Raw genomic sequence first — 17,642 nt, forward strand, 5'->3', positions numbered from 1 at the left:
TTTTCGTAAGAACTGCACTGGGGGCATGATCTGGAGCAAGGGACTTGTCGAGCCTCGAAACTCGGGAGGCTGTCGCGAACGAGTCTCGAGATGAAGATCTTCAGCTTCTGTAGAGTTGACAAACTCCACATATTCTTTAGCTTTGATATCGGATTCTTAACCTTTGAGATGAGCGTAATCGTCGTGCTGTTGAAGGCACTGATAGATGTTGAGCCGTTAAGAACCGAAAGGCAGACAGAGGAGAGCTGATCGCCAAAAACATTCCACATACGTTAAAAAAAAAGTCGGATGAAAGCCGTTCGGGCCTGAGGATTTGTCTGAACCCATATCAAAAATAGCTTGCCTAATTTCGTCTTTGTCGAAGGTGACCTCGAGGGCAGGTCTGTCATTGTGACTAAGCTTTTCGAGCAGGCCATACTTGAATGGACGGAATAATTCGACATTTGGGGAAGTGGAGCGGAAGATATTGGTGAAATAATCCTCTGTGATACGGACGATGTCCTCATGATTCTCGAACCAGACCCCGTTAGAATCTTCAAGGCCGTGGATGAGATTCATATTATTCCGAACCTTAGCCTTGGAATGGAAGAATTCGATGTTGGCATCCCTGTAGCGAAGCCAATCAACCCCTGATGTCTGCCTCCAACATAAGAAGGCGAGATTTGAACTTCTCTTTATCTCGGATGCAAGCGACGTTAGTTGTGGATCTAGGACCATTCTGGAGCAAGGCAATGTCACGCTGAGTGTCTCGGACTTTTCGGGGGAGATGGCCGAACTTCTTCTTACTCCAAGAGAGGCACCACAATTTGAAATGCAATCGGCAAGAGACTCACCGCCGTCGGAGTGGTCCCAAGAGTTCCAGCAACGCGCAACCAAGTCAAAACAACTTTACTCTTTAGTCCACCAAGGTTCAAAGCGAAAAGCCTGAGAATAGGGAGAACAGGGGCGAGTTTGGGATATAGGAAGACCTAGACAGCATAGTGGTCTGACCCATGGAACCTCAGATGAGAGACTAGGGATAGATGGAACAAGTCTGACCAGGTAGAAGAAGCAACGAATCGGTCAAGGTGCTTTTGAATATTGTCCGGGTCGTTCTGATCATTATATATCCCAAGTTATGTGCTCCCCGATGAAAGAGAGATCCCGAAGACCGCTATTGTCGAGGCAGATCTCAAAGTCAAACATAGTCGGTCTCGGGTTCGTGACCCCCCGACCCTTTCATAATAGTCGAGGATTTCATTGAAATCCCCAAAGCAACACCATGGGAGATCAGAGAGGTCGTGCAATCGGCGGAGAAGAGTCCACAAATGGTGTTGTTGGTTGCGACAAGGGTGCCCGTAAAAGTCCGTAAGGCGCCACATGCGATCGATATGGTCAGTGATGACAGAATTGATGTGCCAAGTGGAGTAACTACGTATGTCAACCTTCTAGTCGTTGTGCCATATGAAGAGAAGACCGTCATCGGAGCCTCGACTATTGACAGAAAGAGAGTTAGAAAATACAAGACAAGCACCAAATTCCCATTCTCGCCGACCGTGGAGTCTAGTCTCACATAGGAAGATCATACCATGGGAGATGTTGTTTACAAATGGAAGTGTGGAACTATACTATATAGAGGCGCTTTGAATTTATTTGGAAATCAAAATCTTCATTAATTAGTTTGAATTCTTTTTTACTATTTTCTTATCAACATGTTTATAAGCTTTATTTAATACAATCATTTATATATAAAAAAAAAATTAGGTAAATAGCCAACTAAAACGTTTGAAATTACTATATAATTAACGTTTCGTATATCTTAGGTAAATAGTCATAAAAATGACGTGGCCTGATAAATGAAAGTGATTATTTACCTAAGATTTACGTTTGTAAATATATAGAAGTGACTATTTACTTAAAATTTACGAAACATTTACTATTTAGCAATATCATATCGTAAATGTGACTATCTACCTAATGGACCCATTATATATTGGGTAATTTAGCAAAATAGCCAAATCAAACCTTTAGAATTGCTAAATAGCCAAGGTTTTGTAAATACTAAGTAAATAGCCAGATACAATTTAAGACATTTCTAAATTTACCAAAACGCCCAGACTTTCCCGCCCATAACACACGGTTGACTTTTAAAAAAACAATAAAATAGGTAACGTGATTCCGAGAATCGAAGAAGTAATATCTGCATTTAAAACTGATCATCTCCCCACCGATATTTACTCTGCCATTAAGAAAAAAAAATCGCTCCAAAAAATATTTTCATAAACCAGCTCCTCTCTCCGACGAACTGCAATTATTTTGGCGACTTCTGACGAACTGCAACTATTTTTCAGACCAGCTCCTCTCTCCGGTTGTAACAGGTATGCATGTGTTATTTTTTTTGCGATTGGAACTCTTATTTACTAATGTTCAAACTCGATTTACATATTAAAATTTTACAATTTTTTTTAATCGATTTAGAAAGTAGATGGTATTGAACATTCCTCGTGTAATGAATCCGTGATTATTGGTCATTAATCCTAAAATTTACACAAAACTCTATTCATCACAATGAAATTTGGGGGATCCGACTATTGTGATTTAAATACAAAATCATGTGTCATTCAATGATTATTATGTTTATTGTAAATCCTTTTGAATGTTTAAATGTTGTTGGAACGGGTGTGTATATAAATCTTGATGTGTTATATCTATATCTTGATGCGCAGTAAAATGAAATCATGTATCAGTGTGTTAGTTTTCCCGATATACCATTGTGAATGCGTTTTCTAACTGGGTGTTTGGATGTTAGAAGAAAAAATTGGAGTCGACATATTTTGCAGTAAATCTGAGTAAATATTGGATAGTCTAAGTTTTTTGGACCAAATATTTATTTACACATATTTATTGCTGAGTTTAGATGTTAAAAGAAAATAATAGTAGTCGACATATTTAGCAGTAAATCTGAGTAAATATTGGATAGTCTAAGTTTTTTGGATCAAATATTTATTTTCACATATTTACTGCTGAGTTAGGATGTTAGAAGAAAACAATAGTAGTCGACAGATTTTGCAGTAAATCTGAGTAAATATCAGACAGTCTAAGTTTTTTTACCTTTTTTTTATTTACACATATTTACATCTGAGTGTGTCAATCTTTCAAAGTTTCCGAAATACATTATTGTTGGCAATGTAATAGTAAACCATATATTAATGTGGATGGTAAAATTTTGTTAACAAATATGTAACAATTATTTTTGGTTTATCGTAAAGAATGTTGGTCACGAAAAAGCTCCAACCGAAAAGGAAGAAACAAAGGTGAAAAAGCGTCTCAAGAAGAACGGCGAACCAGTTGCAGTGAAGCTTGCCATCAATGAGAGACCAAAACGCGTTATAAAGAAACCAGCAACGCTACATTCACCATATGTCATGAAGAAGAAAGTAACAAAGCAGGTTGATGAGAATCCAAGCAGCCAGCCTAGATTTCTCACTCAACATCGACGTTGTCTAAACCGTTTATCTTGCTTTTTAATTCACCATCAGGATTTCAAAGTTTATTCTATTACTTAATGATGTGTATTTTGAGATTTATGTTTGCTAACTCTTTTGGTACTTTGGATTCTTCGTTAATCCAAAGAAACATATATATGAGTAAACTTTGTCATTACTAAGACCTATATATTTTGATGTTATTGGTTAAACTGAAACATGACTTATGTAAATCTGGGTAAATAACCTATCGACGCAAATGTAAATGAACACTCAACCAACATTATTTACATAAGTTTACTGATCCCTACAGAAATCAACTTAAAATTTACAAGAGATATTAACAGCTTATTAATATATAAACAAATCGGTGGTTTGATCATATTTACATAGTTTTACTGATCCCTATAGATATCAAGAAATAATATCTGGCCGAAAATATAAGAACGTTAGAAATAAGAATTTAAATAATAGACGATGCAATATAAATCTGGCCGAAAATATAAGAAATAATATATAAAAAGAAACAAAAAAATTACAACTGCAACGTCCATTTAGTTCATAAAATAAAAGGATCATTAATAGACTAAATCATGTTCACACTTATATCTGGAAATACAATTCAAAAAATTTTGGGAATAAATTTCATCCGAAAATTCAAATTAGTAATTCAAAATTCAAACGCTCATGGGCAATTTTCGGAAATAAAAAAACTTTTTATTGGACCACGTCATCGGAATGGCTATTTACTTAGTATTTACAAAACTTTGGCTAAATAGCAAATCATAACGTTTCATTTGGCTATTTTGCTAATTTTTTGTTATATATTTATATACATTTTTTTGTGTGTGTGTATATAATATATATACAAATTATTTAAGTTCATAATATTTTATCTTAATTTTTGTTAGAATTAAATCACTATTTGAAGAATAATTTAAATACTATTTTTGCTACAAGAAAAACCTACATATATTTTACCAACAGAAAAATAGTAACTCAAATGACGAGAAAGGTTTTATTTGAGGGAAAATAACACATTTATACCCTGTGTTTTAGTGAAATTTCGAGTTTAACCCTCGGTTTTCAAAAATGTCGAGTTCATACCCTCTGTTTAACTAAAATGACAAAATTATACCCTGAAATGAATAACAGAGTCACAAATCTCCATTTCATTGATATTAACTCTTATATAAGAAAAATCGAATCAAATCTAAATCAATACTCTAACTTCCAAATTCTCAATTTTGAAATAAAAATAGTCTTAAATTGAAATTAAATAATAAAAATCATACTTCCTAAAAAATGACTTCATTCCGTGTTCGAATTGTAACTCTAAATCCTGGATTCTCTGTTCGAATATGCGATTTTGATGACTATCGACTATCGATGTTTACCCCTTTGCATCTTTTTGTGTTATTCACGATTAAGAGACTGTTGTTTATTTTTTTTATTTTTAAATAAATTACATATATGGCGCGAATGAATAAAGATAATTAGTGTTTATATATAAATATTATAGTCAACATCAATGAAAAGTCAATAAAAAGAATATTCGTGACACTGTTGTCTATTTCAGGGTATAATGTCGTCATTTTAGTTAAATAGATGATATAATTTCGTCATTTTAGTTAAACAGATGGTATGAACTCGACATTTTTGAAAATCGAAGGTTAAACTCGACATTTCACTAAAACACATGGTATAAATGTGTTATTTTCCCTTTATTTTATGAAACCAACATTCTCCACGCAAATGAATCGACAAATTTGGGTGGTTTGCATATATACCACAAATTTACAAAAAAATAAAATAATTTTTTAAAAAATTCAAAAATCAATTGAGAGCCTTTCACGAACAACCTCTACATTGTGATATTAGAGGAACCTAGATACCCTGCATTCGATTGGGCGGCCACGAGGGAAGCGCTTGATGTCAGAACAGTAATTATAGATCATGTACTTCTGCTGGACCCACCGGAGCCTATTCCGGCCAGCCGCGTCAAGCCCTTGATTCTGCCAAGTGGCGTGTCTATTCCAATCGCAGCTCGATTTCCCATTGGACCAAACCGCGCAAGCGTCGGCGTTGAAGTTTCTGAAAGAGGCCACGAAAGGGGCTCTCGACCAGTCGGTCTTCACCAACCCGCCTCTCGTCGCCCAATTCTCGGCGTTCCAAAGGCTCGAGTAAATCCTCATCGGCTGCGTCCTCGGAAACGGAACTCCCGCGGATTCGAGGTTGTTGAAAACCCTAATCGGAATGTTGTCCACGTAGAAGCTGCACCGAAAAAAAAAATGGGAATCATTGAAAACCCTAATTATCATTGAAATGTTCAATGTATGACTTACATGATGCGGTGAATGTTCCAAACGAGAGAGTAAGTATGTAAGTCCTTTGTTGGGTCAAACCAAAGATGGAATTGCTGTTCTCTGTTGCCTTTTCCTTGGGTGAACACGTTGGTGTGAAGAGTGTACGGATCTCCGGACAAGTTTCCCAAGAACTCGAAGTCAATCTCGTCATGTGTAGGGCCTTGAGAAGACAACTGCAAATCATATGCAATGAAATAAGAACTAGATAATAAAAATGGTGGTACTAATAGAAATGAATGAAACCGCAAAATAAAATAATTTTTGTTTCTGCTCACGTAATATGCGGTGACAGTCCCTGCTGAATTTCCAGGGACGAGCTTGATTTGCATGTCGAGTCTTCCTAGCAAGTACTCGTTTTTCGACTGAAAACCCGAACCAGAAGCCTTGTCGAGGGAGAGAGTGAGGTCTCGGCCTCCGTTCAATATTTTGGCCCGTCCATCGCCCCAAGTGATGTCAAAGTCTTGGTAGAAATTCCCAGCAATTGATAAACCTATAAGTGAACTGATCATTAACAGTAGTGATACCCGGCAAGGAGACATTTAAAAAAAATAATTTACTTGGTTTGTGATGGTATAAAAAGCCTTTTTAAGGGAATATTAAGGTTTTTAGTTTTCTGGGGATGAGAGGGGTTTTGTAATTGTGTGATGCGAAATATTAATAAATAAATTGCGTTTTTTTATAGAATAATCTCCCAAGGATTATCCTGCTCAAGAAAAAGTCCAAAACTCGTAGTGACAGATACGCAAAACAAGTATATGGGCGCGTTGTGTGCGTTAGAGCTAGAATATTGAATGAGAATAGTTGGTGTTTCTAAAACAGAATGTGGTATTTGCTGAGCTGTGAGTTCTCAAGTTGGGTGATAAAGATTTATTTATTTATTTTTTTAAGGGGTAGTGATAAAGATTTGTTACGAAGTAGCGTAGGAAATTAAATATGTACCGAGAAATATTGAGTTAATTTAAAAAAGAAATCGGTGACTGTGTGAAAACACGTTTGGAATATTAGGGGGGAGAACGTTGTTTTGAGACTTTTGATGACACGACAAAGATATAACAGAAAGATGCATAAACGAAAGCCATTGAAAAAATCTCTATTAAGAGGGACGCGCTTATTGATTTTCAATATCGCCATAAATTATTATTATTTTTTTTCTTTTTCAATTTAGGCCAACAGAATTGTTGCTATATCATTCTAGATATCAACTTTCAATGTTTTTTAAATTGCACCATCTTTCGTTATTTTTTCCGATTTTTTCTACAACTTTATACAACCAACCAAGTGATCTGCGGTTATGACTATTTATTTATGGAAAAATGGCATGAACTAGCCAATTCAAACTATGGCTTTTGCAAAATAGCCATAGTTTCATTAGGTTAGCCAAAATAGCCACCACTCTCTGCAGACTCTCGATCGCCTCGCCGCCGGGGATTCTGTCGACCGGGAGGACCATCTCGACTTCCATGCGCAGCACCGCGGGGCCCGGCCGCGGGCGGTGGTCGGCCATGTGGCGGGCGGCGGCGACTATCTCGCCGGCGAGGGAGGGCAGGAGCTCCGGCGACGAACCTTTCCAGCGAGGAAGCCCGCCTCGTCGCCGTAGCGTGACGGAGAGTCACGAATCTCCGTCGATCTCCTCGCCTTCGCCGCCGTGACGGAGAGTCCGACGGGAGGTAAGATCTGTGCGATTGCAGTGACTGGAAGGAGGTCTGAGAAGAAGAAGATCGGAGAAGGTCGAGGATTAAATTTTAAGGCTGAATAAAATCTCTGGACTAAATTAATCCTGCCTGGATTAAATTTAATCCCGATATCTTGTCTGGATTAAATTTAATCCTGCCTGGATTAATAATCACAGCTTGGCTATTTTGCTTATACTTGATAAACTTTGGCTATTTTGCAAATCCTTAAGTTCTATTTGGCCATTTAGCCGCTTGACCCTTTATTTATCCACATAAAAAGGCAAAGAGAGGTCATTGCGCCATTCTTTGTTTCTTTTTTCTTATTAAGTATTTGTGTTTGTTTAATCTCTTTAATATACATATCTAATATTCATGACTAGAACTCGTGAACTCAAATCATTCCCGTTTTTTATTTTATAAACTTCAAAAATCTACTATTTACACCAAAAGTGAAAAAATGAACACGGTTGAGTTTGTCGTTGAATCAATGTCTTTTTCAATATATATAATATGAGACATAATAATTGAAAAAATATGAAAGGGACACTGAAATGTACCATTATCAAAATAAAGGTAAATAATACTATTTTTACAAAAGTGAAAGCTAGTTTTTTTTTTCTTTCCTTTTTACTCAATCCTCTTACATTATACTACTAACATAGATATTTAGGCTCATTTGTTGACCTAGATAGGCGCTCGAATTAAAGTAACGTTAATCTCAAAAGTATAGCTGAAATTATACTTAAAAAAAATTTAAGTAGCGTATTTGTATATTCTTGTTTTGACCAAATCAATTGAAATATTTTTGAAGTAAATCTATTTTATGTCTGATATGATGTGAAATTAGTCTAAGTGTAATTATCATTAATATAATCCTAGATTTAACGCTTTTCATACATCAAAGTGCGACACTTTTGTTGAGATCTATAGTTACTTTTGTTTTAGAATGAAATCTGTATCATTGATGATTTTAATAAGAATGAATATAAAATTATTCAAAGTGGACTTGTACCCCAGTATTAAATCTTAATACTGTCTACGAAAGAGCACAAAGTAATCTAAAAGACAACTAAAATTCTTATGAAAGCACTTACTCGTAGATGCATTAGACGAGATTGCTCCCTCGCCCTCTAAAAAGAGTTTGACATCCCGGTTTTCCGGACTGTCGTACATAGCTAACTTTTAAAACTTAAAAAAAAATTGAGATAATTTTTTTTAAACATCGTATGAAAAAAAACTTGAAATGTAAAAAATTGAAAACTCCTGACCCATAAATAAATTTTATTTCATAACTCGATAGAAGCAAACAACCCAAAAATAGAAGCCACAAATTCAAGATTTAGAACCAAAATACGATTGTAGTTATTATCGTAAATAAAGTCATAACCTTTAACGAAATGGAAAGGATCTGTAATTTTAAACTATGAAAAATAAAGCCTTGGCCGATTTGGATAATATAAAGCAAAAAAGACAAAACGAAAATCTTTTATTTTCATGAACAGCAACCATAACTCAACCTTTTGCTATCATCGCTGCAGACCCACCCTCTTCATTTGTTTATATAAATAAATATACAAAGACTCAAATATGGCTGATTGCCTTTTATAAATTGTTCAAAAAAAAAAATTACATAAGTCAACAACTGAATTAAATACATCAATTATAAAGATAATGCAACTGTCTTTTATATTCTATCTATAAGAATATACTTATATTCATATGTGCATCAATGGTGTACATAATAAGTTTACGTAAACCATTTTTTTTTACAATAATTTTTACTAAGGCCACCTTTATATGTGATCGGAGCTCTTCTGAGAGACTTGGCACCCAGATGTACTCCAATGCCTTTCGCAAGCTACCTTCGTATGCTCTCTCTCTCTCTCTCTCTCTCTCTCTCTCTCTCTCTCTCTCTCTCTCTCTCTATATATATATATATACGTATATCCATATATATATATATGTATATCCATATATATATATATATATGTATGTGTGTGTGTGTGTTTAACCTAAAGTTCCCAAATTTTCTCCGTTTGATTCGCAAATCCTTGGGAACACGTTCTGGGAATGGGACTCGGAGCAGCGTTTGTGAACAAGCCGGTGAAGTGGGATGTTGAACTCCAGATAGACCTCGACAAGATGCTTGAAAAGGCCAAAGCCTCGAACGTACGTCATTACTTTGGTAAATTCTCTCAATTTTTTTGTTTGAAAAGGTAACTTTTATAGGTGTTTGGAGATTGATAATTCCATAGATTTTATAGTTAGGGCTAGCATCTGATATAGATTAACCGATGCGTTTCTTTTGAGGTGATAGAGAGAGATGGACCGCCCGGGTCCCACGAGTGAAAAGAATTTCTAGTTCTACGGGATATGAGTGATTCGCTGATGTTTCAAAATTTAATTTTGGTTCATTATTGACAAATGTCGCTTCTAAAAGTCATTTTTATAGTAGTGAATATGCATGTTTGAAAACAAGCATTAATAAATAAACAAAACTCCTTTTTTCTACATCTTGTTGATGTCGCTTCTAAAATCATTATGTCGCTTCTAGTCAGTAGCAACATGCCATTTATAGAAAGTATCCGATTCTAAAAGCTATATTTGTAATAATGACCATTTATCAATTCATTATACTAATTTTGTTGACTTGTACATTTTGTATCAATAGTTCAATACAATGGTATGTTATACATTATGGTTCTTCATAATCATTTGAAGAGGTGAATTAACATATAAAATAAAATGTAATCCATTTAAAAAAAAACAATCATTTTATAAACTTCTCCATATTTAACTACATTTTCATGACGTCGTCAATAAGTTCAATATAAATAAATCCAATATGTAACATGATATTTTAAAGATCTCATTAAAAATAAATTTACAGCACTAATTATAACATTTGAAAATTATGATTAAAAGTTGAAACAAATTCCAACATCCTATTCAACGACAATTAAAAAAGGTCATAAAATCTCTTCCATGACATGATTCGTTGAAGCCATTTTATTTTTGTAATGGGTCTTGGTTAATACATTGTACATATCGGTTTATAAAATATTAATATCAAGGATTCTAACATCGAAACAAGAACAAAAAAAAGAAAAAAGAAAATCAGAACACTATCTCTATGCTTATCTATATCTATATCTATATCTATAACATAGTTAATAAACGCAACCTCTCCCCCAACTTTCATCCTTAGGCCGTCACGTGGCGTCGTCAAGCGGCGACACGTGGCGGCCTTTTTTTCCATTTTTTTTTGCCTTTGCCTTTCGGTTGGTGTTTTTTTTTTTTTTTTTTTTTTTTTTTGTTTATTGTTTTTTTTTCCCTCTCTCATCAATATATTTTGTATAATTTTTTTTATGTATTTTATAATCATAATTACTGATGCTATATTACACTATATCAATAACATACATTATTTTGAGCTTATGTTAGTTTTATATTTTCTGTATTAAATTCTCTTTCTTTTTCTCTTTGATATTTATTTCCCTTCACCTTATATGTGTCTCCATATTTTATTGGTTCGTTTTTTTTATTTTAAGTTTTTTTTTAATCTATTTTGTAAAAAATTTTTTTGATGTATATTGTTTTTTTTCTCACTCTCTCATCAATATATTTTGTATAATTTTTTTTTATGTATTTTATAATCATAATTAATGATGCTATATTATACTATGGCCCTGTTTGACATAACTTTGTTTTAAAAAAAAGTGCTTTTAGATTCAGTTTTTGAGAAAAACTTATTTTTTTTCAAAAAATGACAAAGTGTTTGGTAAACTGTTTATAAAACAGTTGTTGCTGGTAACAAAAACTGATTTAGCGTTTGGTAAAATAAATATATTATAGTAAAAAGACTAAAATAGACATGTTCTTAATAATTAAATAATAATTATTAATATGCTTATTTATATACATATATATAAATAATATTTTGTACGAGGATATTACAGTAATTTATATAGTAAACTTAAAAACACTTTTTCTAAAAGCTAAGAATCCTAGCTTTTCCATCTCATGTACAAATCTAAAAACGTTTTTGAACTTTTTTGTAAAAACAGTTTTGCCAAACACCGGATAAACAATTTAGTTTTTTCTAAAAACAAAAACAAGGCTTCTTAATCCCAACCAAACGCAGTCTATATCAATAACATACATTATTTTGAGTGTATGTTAGTTTTATATTTTATTTTCTCTTTGATATTTATTTTCATTCACCTTATATGTGTCTGCATATTTCATTGGAAAGCGAACGCAAGTCTTATTTACCCATGAAAGTCTAATCCAATGTACAAAATAAACTTTTTACATTTTATTATTTGTTCATGATTTTTAAGGGTTTTTTCTTAATTTCCGGTTTCTTTGGTGCCCATTATTTACAAATGTTGATAACACAAATTAATCTCTACAAATTTTACTTGCTATTATCATTTATAATATGTTAAAATCATTCGCGCGTAGCACGACGCTAAAACTAGTTTATTAACATAGATAATAAAGAGCAATGCAATTCATTCTCCTTGTGACACGTGGATAAGATGTTTAATGGCCACGTTGTCCGACTTTGCTTAAGACTCTCTCTCTCTCCCTCTCTCTCTTTTGAATCTCTTTGTTTCTCTCTACGTTTATTTTCTTTTCTTTTTATATTATTTTTTTTTATTAGTGTAGCTGTAATAACTTTTTAATTTTGTTTACATTTATCTTTTAAGTCCCCCAATGCAACTTTATATATGTTTATTAGTCTTTTCGATTAAAAAAACATTATACTTATGGTTAATTTGTATAAAGTATAAAAATATGTTTCTAAGGAGTGACCATCTTCAATTATATTTCTTTCTCTTACTTTAATTTTAGATCCCCAACAAAATACTATTTCTACAAAATATAATTTTTATTGACGCAAAGTTAGGTTACAATACAAATAATATATAAATGTATAGTTACAGAAAGAAGTTTTCTAGATTTAACTAAAATTGTTTATATATACATAATATTTGAGTTATACATACATATAGACATAATATAGTCTCGTATTTTCATATACTTTGCACACACATCATCTTTCTCAATCCTATTATATTTGAACTATCAAAAATATTAAATTTAAACTAAACTGTTAATGTTAAAAAAATGATAATTAACCTTGTATTTTTTTTATCATAATATAAGAAATACTATTTGCATTATATAACAGGGGATAATACAACGACATCATTGAGAAAGAAAGTATTGTAGAAATTTAGAGAGGAAAAGATGGAGATAATTTTATACTTAATGAACCTCTATTTATACAAAGAGGAAAATAATAAACAATCAGCTTTGTGCATTGGAAGACTAAAGACAATCTAGGGAATATACAACATGAAAAAGTGGTAATGCAACTTCCAATGAGATAATGAAACTTCCAAGAGATAGTGCAACTTCCGAGATAGCTTTTGTTTTCAACACTCCCCCTTAAGCTTGATAGTAGATGTTGAGGAGATCAAGCTTGCTACACAGCTCGAAAAAACTAGCTCGAGGAAGAGGTTTGGTGAGGATGTCTGCGAGTTGATCACGCGTTGGAATATACTCAATTTCGGTGATCTTTGACTCTATCTTCTCACTGATGAAATGATGGTCAATCTCGATATGTTTGGTTTTGTCGTGATGAAGTAGATTTTTTGCCATACCGAGGATAGCTTGATTGTCGCATAGAAGCTTGATAGGTCCTTCGAAATTGATCTTGAGGTCGTCAAGAATCATCTTCAACCATATGCCTTCACACACTCCATTCGCTAATGATCTGAGTTCGGCTTTAGCACTACTTCGCGAGACTACAGATTGTTTCTTGCTACTCCACGTGACGAGATTCCCCTATACATAGGTGCACATGCCTGATCTCGATCTTCGATCCGTGACATACCTGCCTAATCTGCATCAGTGAAAACTTCAATACCTCGACTGCTTCTTTTCGTGAAGAAGAGACCCGTTCCTGGAGCAGATTTGAGGTATTGTAGAATTCGCATGACGGCTTCCATGTAGGTTTTCGAGGGATTACTCATGAATCTACTGATCATGCTCACTGCGAATCCGATGCCTGGTCTAGTATGAGTGAGGTAGATGAGTTTTCCTACAAGTTGCTGGAATCTTTCTTTGTCAGTGACGACCTCGATTGTGCGAGCTACTAGCTTCACATTGGGATCCATCGCAGTATCAACTGGCTTGCAATCGAGCATGCCAGTTTCCTTGAGGAGATCCAAAGTGAATTTACGCTGAGACAAAGAGATACCTTTCTCAGATCGTGCGACCTCCATTCCTAGGAAGTATCACAAGCTTCCAAGGTCATTGACTTCGAACTCGGATGATAAAGTCTGCTTCAATCTCTTGATTTCTTCAAGATCATCTCCGGTAATGACTATGTCGTCCACATACCCACTTAGGATGGTGTGCTTGCTTTGAGTTGAGATATTTGAGAAGAGCGTAGGATCTGCTTGGCTTTGTGAGTAGTCGCACTGTTTGAGCACATGAGCGAACTTTCCGAACCAGGCTCGAGGAGATTGCTTGAGTCCATATAGGGACTTTTTGAGTTTGCAGACTTTGTTGGCATCTTGACGGTTCTCGAAACCTAGTGGGATTTTCATGTAGACTTCTTCTTCCAGTTCGTCATTCTGGAAGGCATTCTTCACATCGAGTTGGATAAGTGGCCAATCTAAGTTGACTGCTAGAAAGAGAAGAATTCTGATGGTGTTGAACTTAGCGACCGGTGCGAAGGTTTCTTGATAATCAATGCCATACGCCTGAGTGTACCCCTTAGCAACGAGCCAATCTTTGAATCTCTCCACGGAGCTATCTGGGTTGTGTTTGATGGTGAATAACCATCTGCATCCAACAGTTCATTTGTTAGGTGACAGCTCGGTGATTTCCCACATGTCATTCTGCTCGAGGGCTTGGATTTCTGCATGACTAGCATCTCACCAAGCATGGATTTCAAAGGCTTCTTCGATTGATTGTGACACATTTTCCTAATCCAATTTTGTCATATAGGCTTGATAGCTCATTGCGAGATTCCCGTAGTACACATATAATCTTCCATCCTGTACGGCCACATGAACGAGCAGGTTTTCTCAAGGCGATAGGTAAGTATGGAAATGAGATGTTACTTTGTTCATTGGTTTCGGTGTTATGGACTGGAGAGACATCATGAGTGTGAGCTCGTGCCGGACTCTGGGTAAGGTTTAGGTCGCAAGGAACTTCCGAACTAGAGTATGAGAGTTCATGGTTTAGCAAACTGAGATTGTTTGGGATGTTCGGAAGAGTTTGAGGTGCGTTCGTTAGGCTAGGCGGCAAAGGATTCGGAGCTGAACTGGTGTTTGGATTGATGATAAGCCAATTTGGGGAGTCATTGTTGTTGCTCTCCCCCTGACGAGTAGAATTGGCGAAGTATGGACTCATTTCTTGAAAAGTAACGTTCATCGATACTATGAATTTTCTGGAAGTGGGTTCATAGCATTTGTAGCTCTTCTGAGTTGCTGAGTAGCCGAGGAAGACACACTTCGTTGATTTGGGCTCGAGTTTCCCTTGATTGTATGAGTGGGTAAACATGGAACAACCAAATACTTTAGGTGGAAGAGTGGATATGAGTCGTGTTTGGGGAAATGTTTCAAGGAGGACGCGAGCTGGAATTCTGTAGTTAAGGACACGGGACGACATGCGATTTATGAGGTAGGTAGCTGTGAGGACTGCTTTGCCCCAGAAGTGTGATGGCACATTTGATAAGAACATGATAGCTCGTGCGACCTCGAGGAGATGTCGATTTTTCCGTTCAGCTACTCTATTTTGTTGAGGAGTATGAACACACGAGATGGAATGGATAATGCCTTGGGTTTTGAAGAAAGAACCGAGCTCCGAATTGAAATAATCTCGAGCATTATCATATGGACGATCTGAATGAGAGTATCGAACTGAGTTTGTATCATTTTGTGAGAGGATTTGAAGGCTGTTTCTTATTTGTGTTTCATCATGTATACCAAACTTAATCTCGTATGGTCGTTAACAAAGAGTACAAATCACCAAGCTCTAGTAATATTTGAAACTTTAGAAGGGCCCCAAGTATCACTGTGTATGGTAGCAAATAGGTGAGATGGTTTGTATGGATTGGGATAATACGAGCTACGAGTATGTTTGGCAAATTCACACACATCACACTAAATATAATTGACATTTGTTGGGAATATTGCCCACTTGAAGATAATGAACAAATGATTACTAAATTCGATAATAAGATTACTTTATTAGCATTATATGATTAGTGGGTTGATTTCTAAACAATTAGAATCAATAACAACTATCTTCCATAGCCTCCGTATTAAACATGGTCACGTGTTGGGCACCTGAGTTCGGGCGGTGAGCTAAAACGAGGTCGATGACTGATATACGCCTAGAAAGTTATATCTAAAGTCATATATGTGGAACACATAGGTGAAGGCTGATCACTATGTGGGAGCATTCTACACTTGTGGTAAGTGTACGACTTGGACAAGTCTTGGTTGTAGATGTGACGTTTAAGGACCGTTACGACACACTAACTGAGGCCGCTATGATGGTCACAGTGAGACTTGATCTGAATCCTGAAGTGATCATGGACACTGGGTCGTGTTACTGAGCTCTTTGACTCATTCGCTAAAAGGTTATCCATGCTAATCACAGCTTATGTCTTGGGAGTCTCTCAGAGCATGATTCGAGTGGGAAGTGATTTACAAATACGGAATCCAGCCTTCCTGAAAGAAGGTTAATGTTCACTCACCTAAGGGTTGATTCCAGAACCGATAGATTGCTAGCACTTTCGAAGTAAGTAACGTTCGAAAGAATATTTCGCTGGGGAAACAACAATGCTTAGGGCTGATATGTATCAAGAGAAGTATAACGGAAATATTGACTTCTCTTGACACAGGTTGAAGCTGGAGGATCTTGATCACGAACTGACTATATCAATGGACACTCGTCACGATGAGTAAATATAATTATAGTATTAAAGGAGAGTTCATTATTGGCTTACAAAGTGGAGTATTTGACCAAGATTAGACGAATCGATGGAAAAAGGGAAAGAACTATTTCGTCTTTTTCATCGGATTTGTTAAGCTTCTATTACTAGGTCCATAGTCCCCGATTCGGCTCTGATAAAGGCGGATAAGAACTTTCGTATAATAATGTTTATCATTATTAATCTCACTTGCTATAATTGTGATTGACAACATTAATTCTGGAAAACGGGTATTCGCAAAATTAAATAAATATTTATGGTAGAATTATTTATTTATTGTTGGATCAAGTAAATAATCAATTATTAATTAGAGAGTTTTCCAAAACTAGGAGTAAATAAAGACCAAATGACTTTTTTGGACGTTTTTTTTAAAAGGTCAGCAATAGGACCTCTTCATTTATTTCTATTTATGTAAGTACCATTATACCCTTATTTATTTTCTATTAATTTTTTTTAAAGAATCCTAAAAACTAAACCCTACTCTCAATCTCTCCTTCTTTCTTTTCTTTCATTTATTATCGGCTTCATCTTCTCCACTGCACTTGTTTCATCTCGTCCATTGTCTCCGTCGCATCTCCTCCATTGGCGTCGTGTCTCATTGTTGTCGTCCGGGTGTCTGGATCTCAGCCGGCGTCCGTCCTCTCTCTCTAACTTGACGGCCATCCCTCCTCTCTCTCTTAGTTCGCGCCGTCCGTCGTCTTCCAAGGCCACCCACCTTCGCCGTCGTCTCTCTCTGCCCTTTCCGGCGCAACAAGCTCACACATTGACACTCTTTTCGCTCTTTATTTCGGTAAGCTCCCTCATACATAGCCATTGTGGTTACAGTGTTTGTGACCAACGTTGTCACGAAAGCTTCAGCATGACTCAATATTTCGTGACAATATAGTCACAAAACGAAATTAGTTCATGACTGTCACGAAACTAAATTATTTCGTGACACCCATAGTCACGAAAGCTTCAGCATGACTCCATATTTCGTGACAATATAGTCACAAAACAAAATTATTTCGTGACACTATTGTCACGAAATTAAATTATTTCGTGACACCCATAGTCACGAAAGCTTCAGCATGACTCCATATTTCGTGACAATATAGTCACAAAACGAAATTAT

At 35.5% G+C, this 17,642-nt stretch overlaps 1 protein-coding gene across 3 annotated transcripts; it reads right to left on the reverse strand.

The window, feature by feature from the left end:
* Positions 1–5,249: 5,249 nt before the first annotated feature.
* On the reverse strand, positions 5,250–12,007 carry LOC149407116 (xyloglucan endotransglucosylase protein 1-like). Of its 3 annotated transcripts, none has more exons than XM_089611197.1 (4): positions 11,985–12,007; positions 6,106–6,331; positions 5,810–6,003; positions 5,250–5,738 (listed from the first exon to the last, which is right to left on the reverse strand). In XM_089611197.1, the coding sequence occupies exons 1-4, from the start codon at positions 11,996–11,998 to the stop codon at positions 5,342–5,344; spliced, it is 831 nt and encodes a 276-aa protein (XP_089467323.1). In that variant the 5' UTR covers positions 11,999–12,007; the 3' UTR covers positions 5,250–5,341. The 3 variants fall into 3 exon arrangements, with proteins under 3 accessions (XP_089467323.1, XP_089467308.1, XP_089467317.1); XM_089611182.1 differs by lacking the exon at positions 11,985–12,007 and adding an exon at positions 10,412–10,434 and having other exon boundaries at positions 6,106–6,355; XM_089611191.1 differs by lacking the exon at positions 11,985–12,007 and adding an exon at positions 9,493–9,508 and having other exon boundaries at positions 6,106–6,344.
* Positions 12,008–17,642: the final 5,635 nt, after the last annotated feature.

The sequence above is a fragment of the Urtica dioica genome, chromosome 1 (assembly GCF_054948205.1).
Source record: "Urtica dioica subsp. dioica isolate 48M chromosome 1, U.dioica_male_clone48M_v1_H2, whole genome shotgun sequence".
In the NCBI taxonomy this organism is placed as follows: domain Eukaryota; kingdom Viridiplantae; phylum Streptophyta; class Magnoliopsida; order Rosales; family Urticaceae; genus Urtica; species Urtica dioica.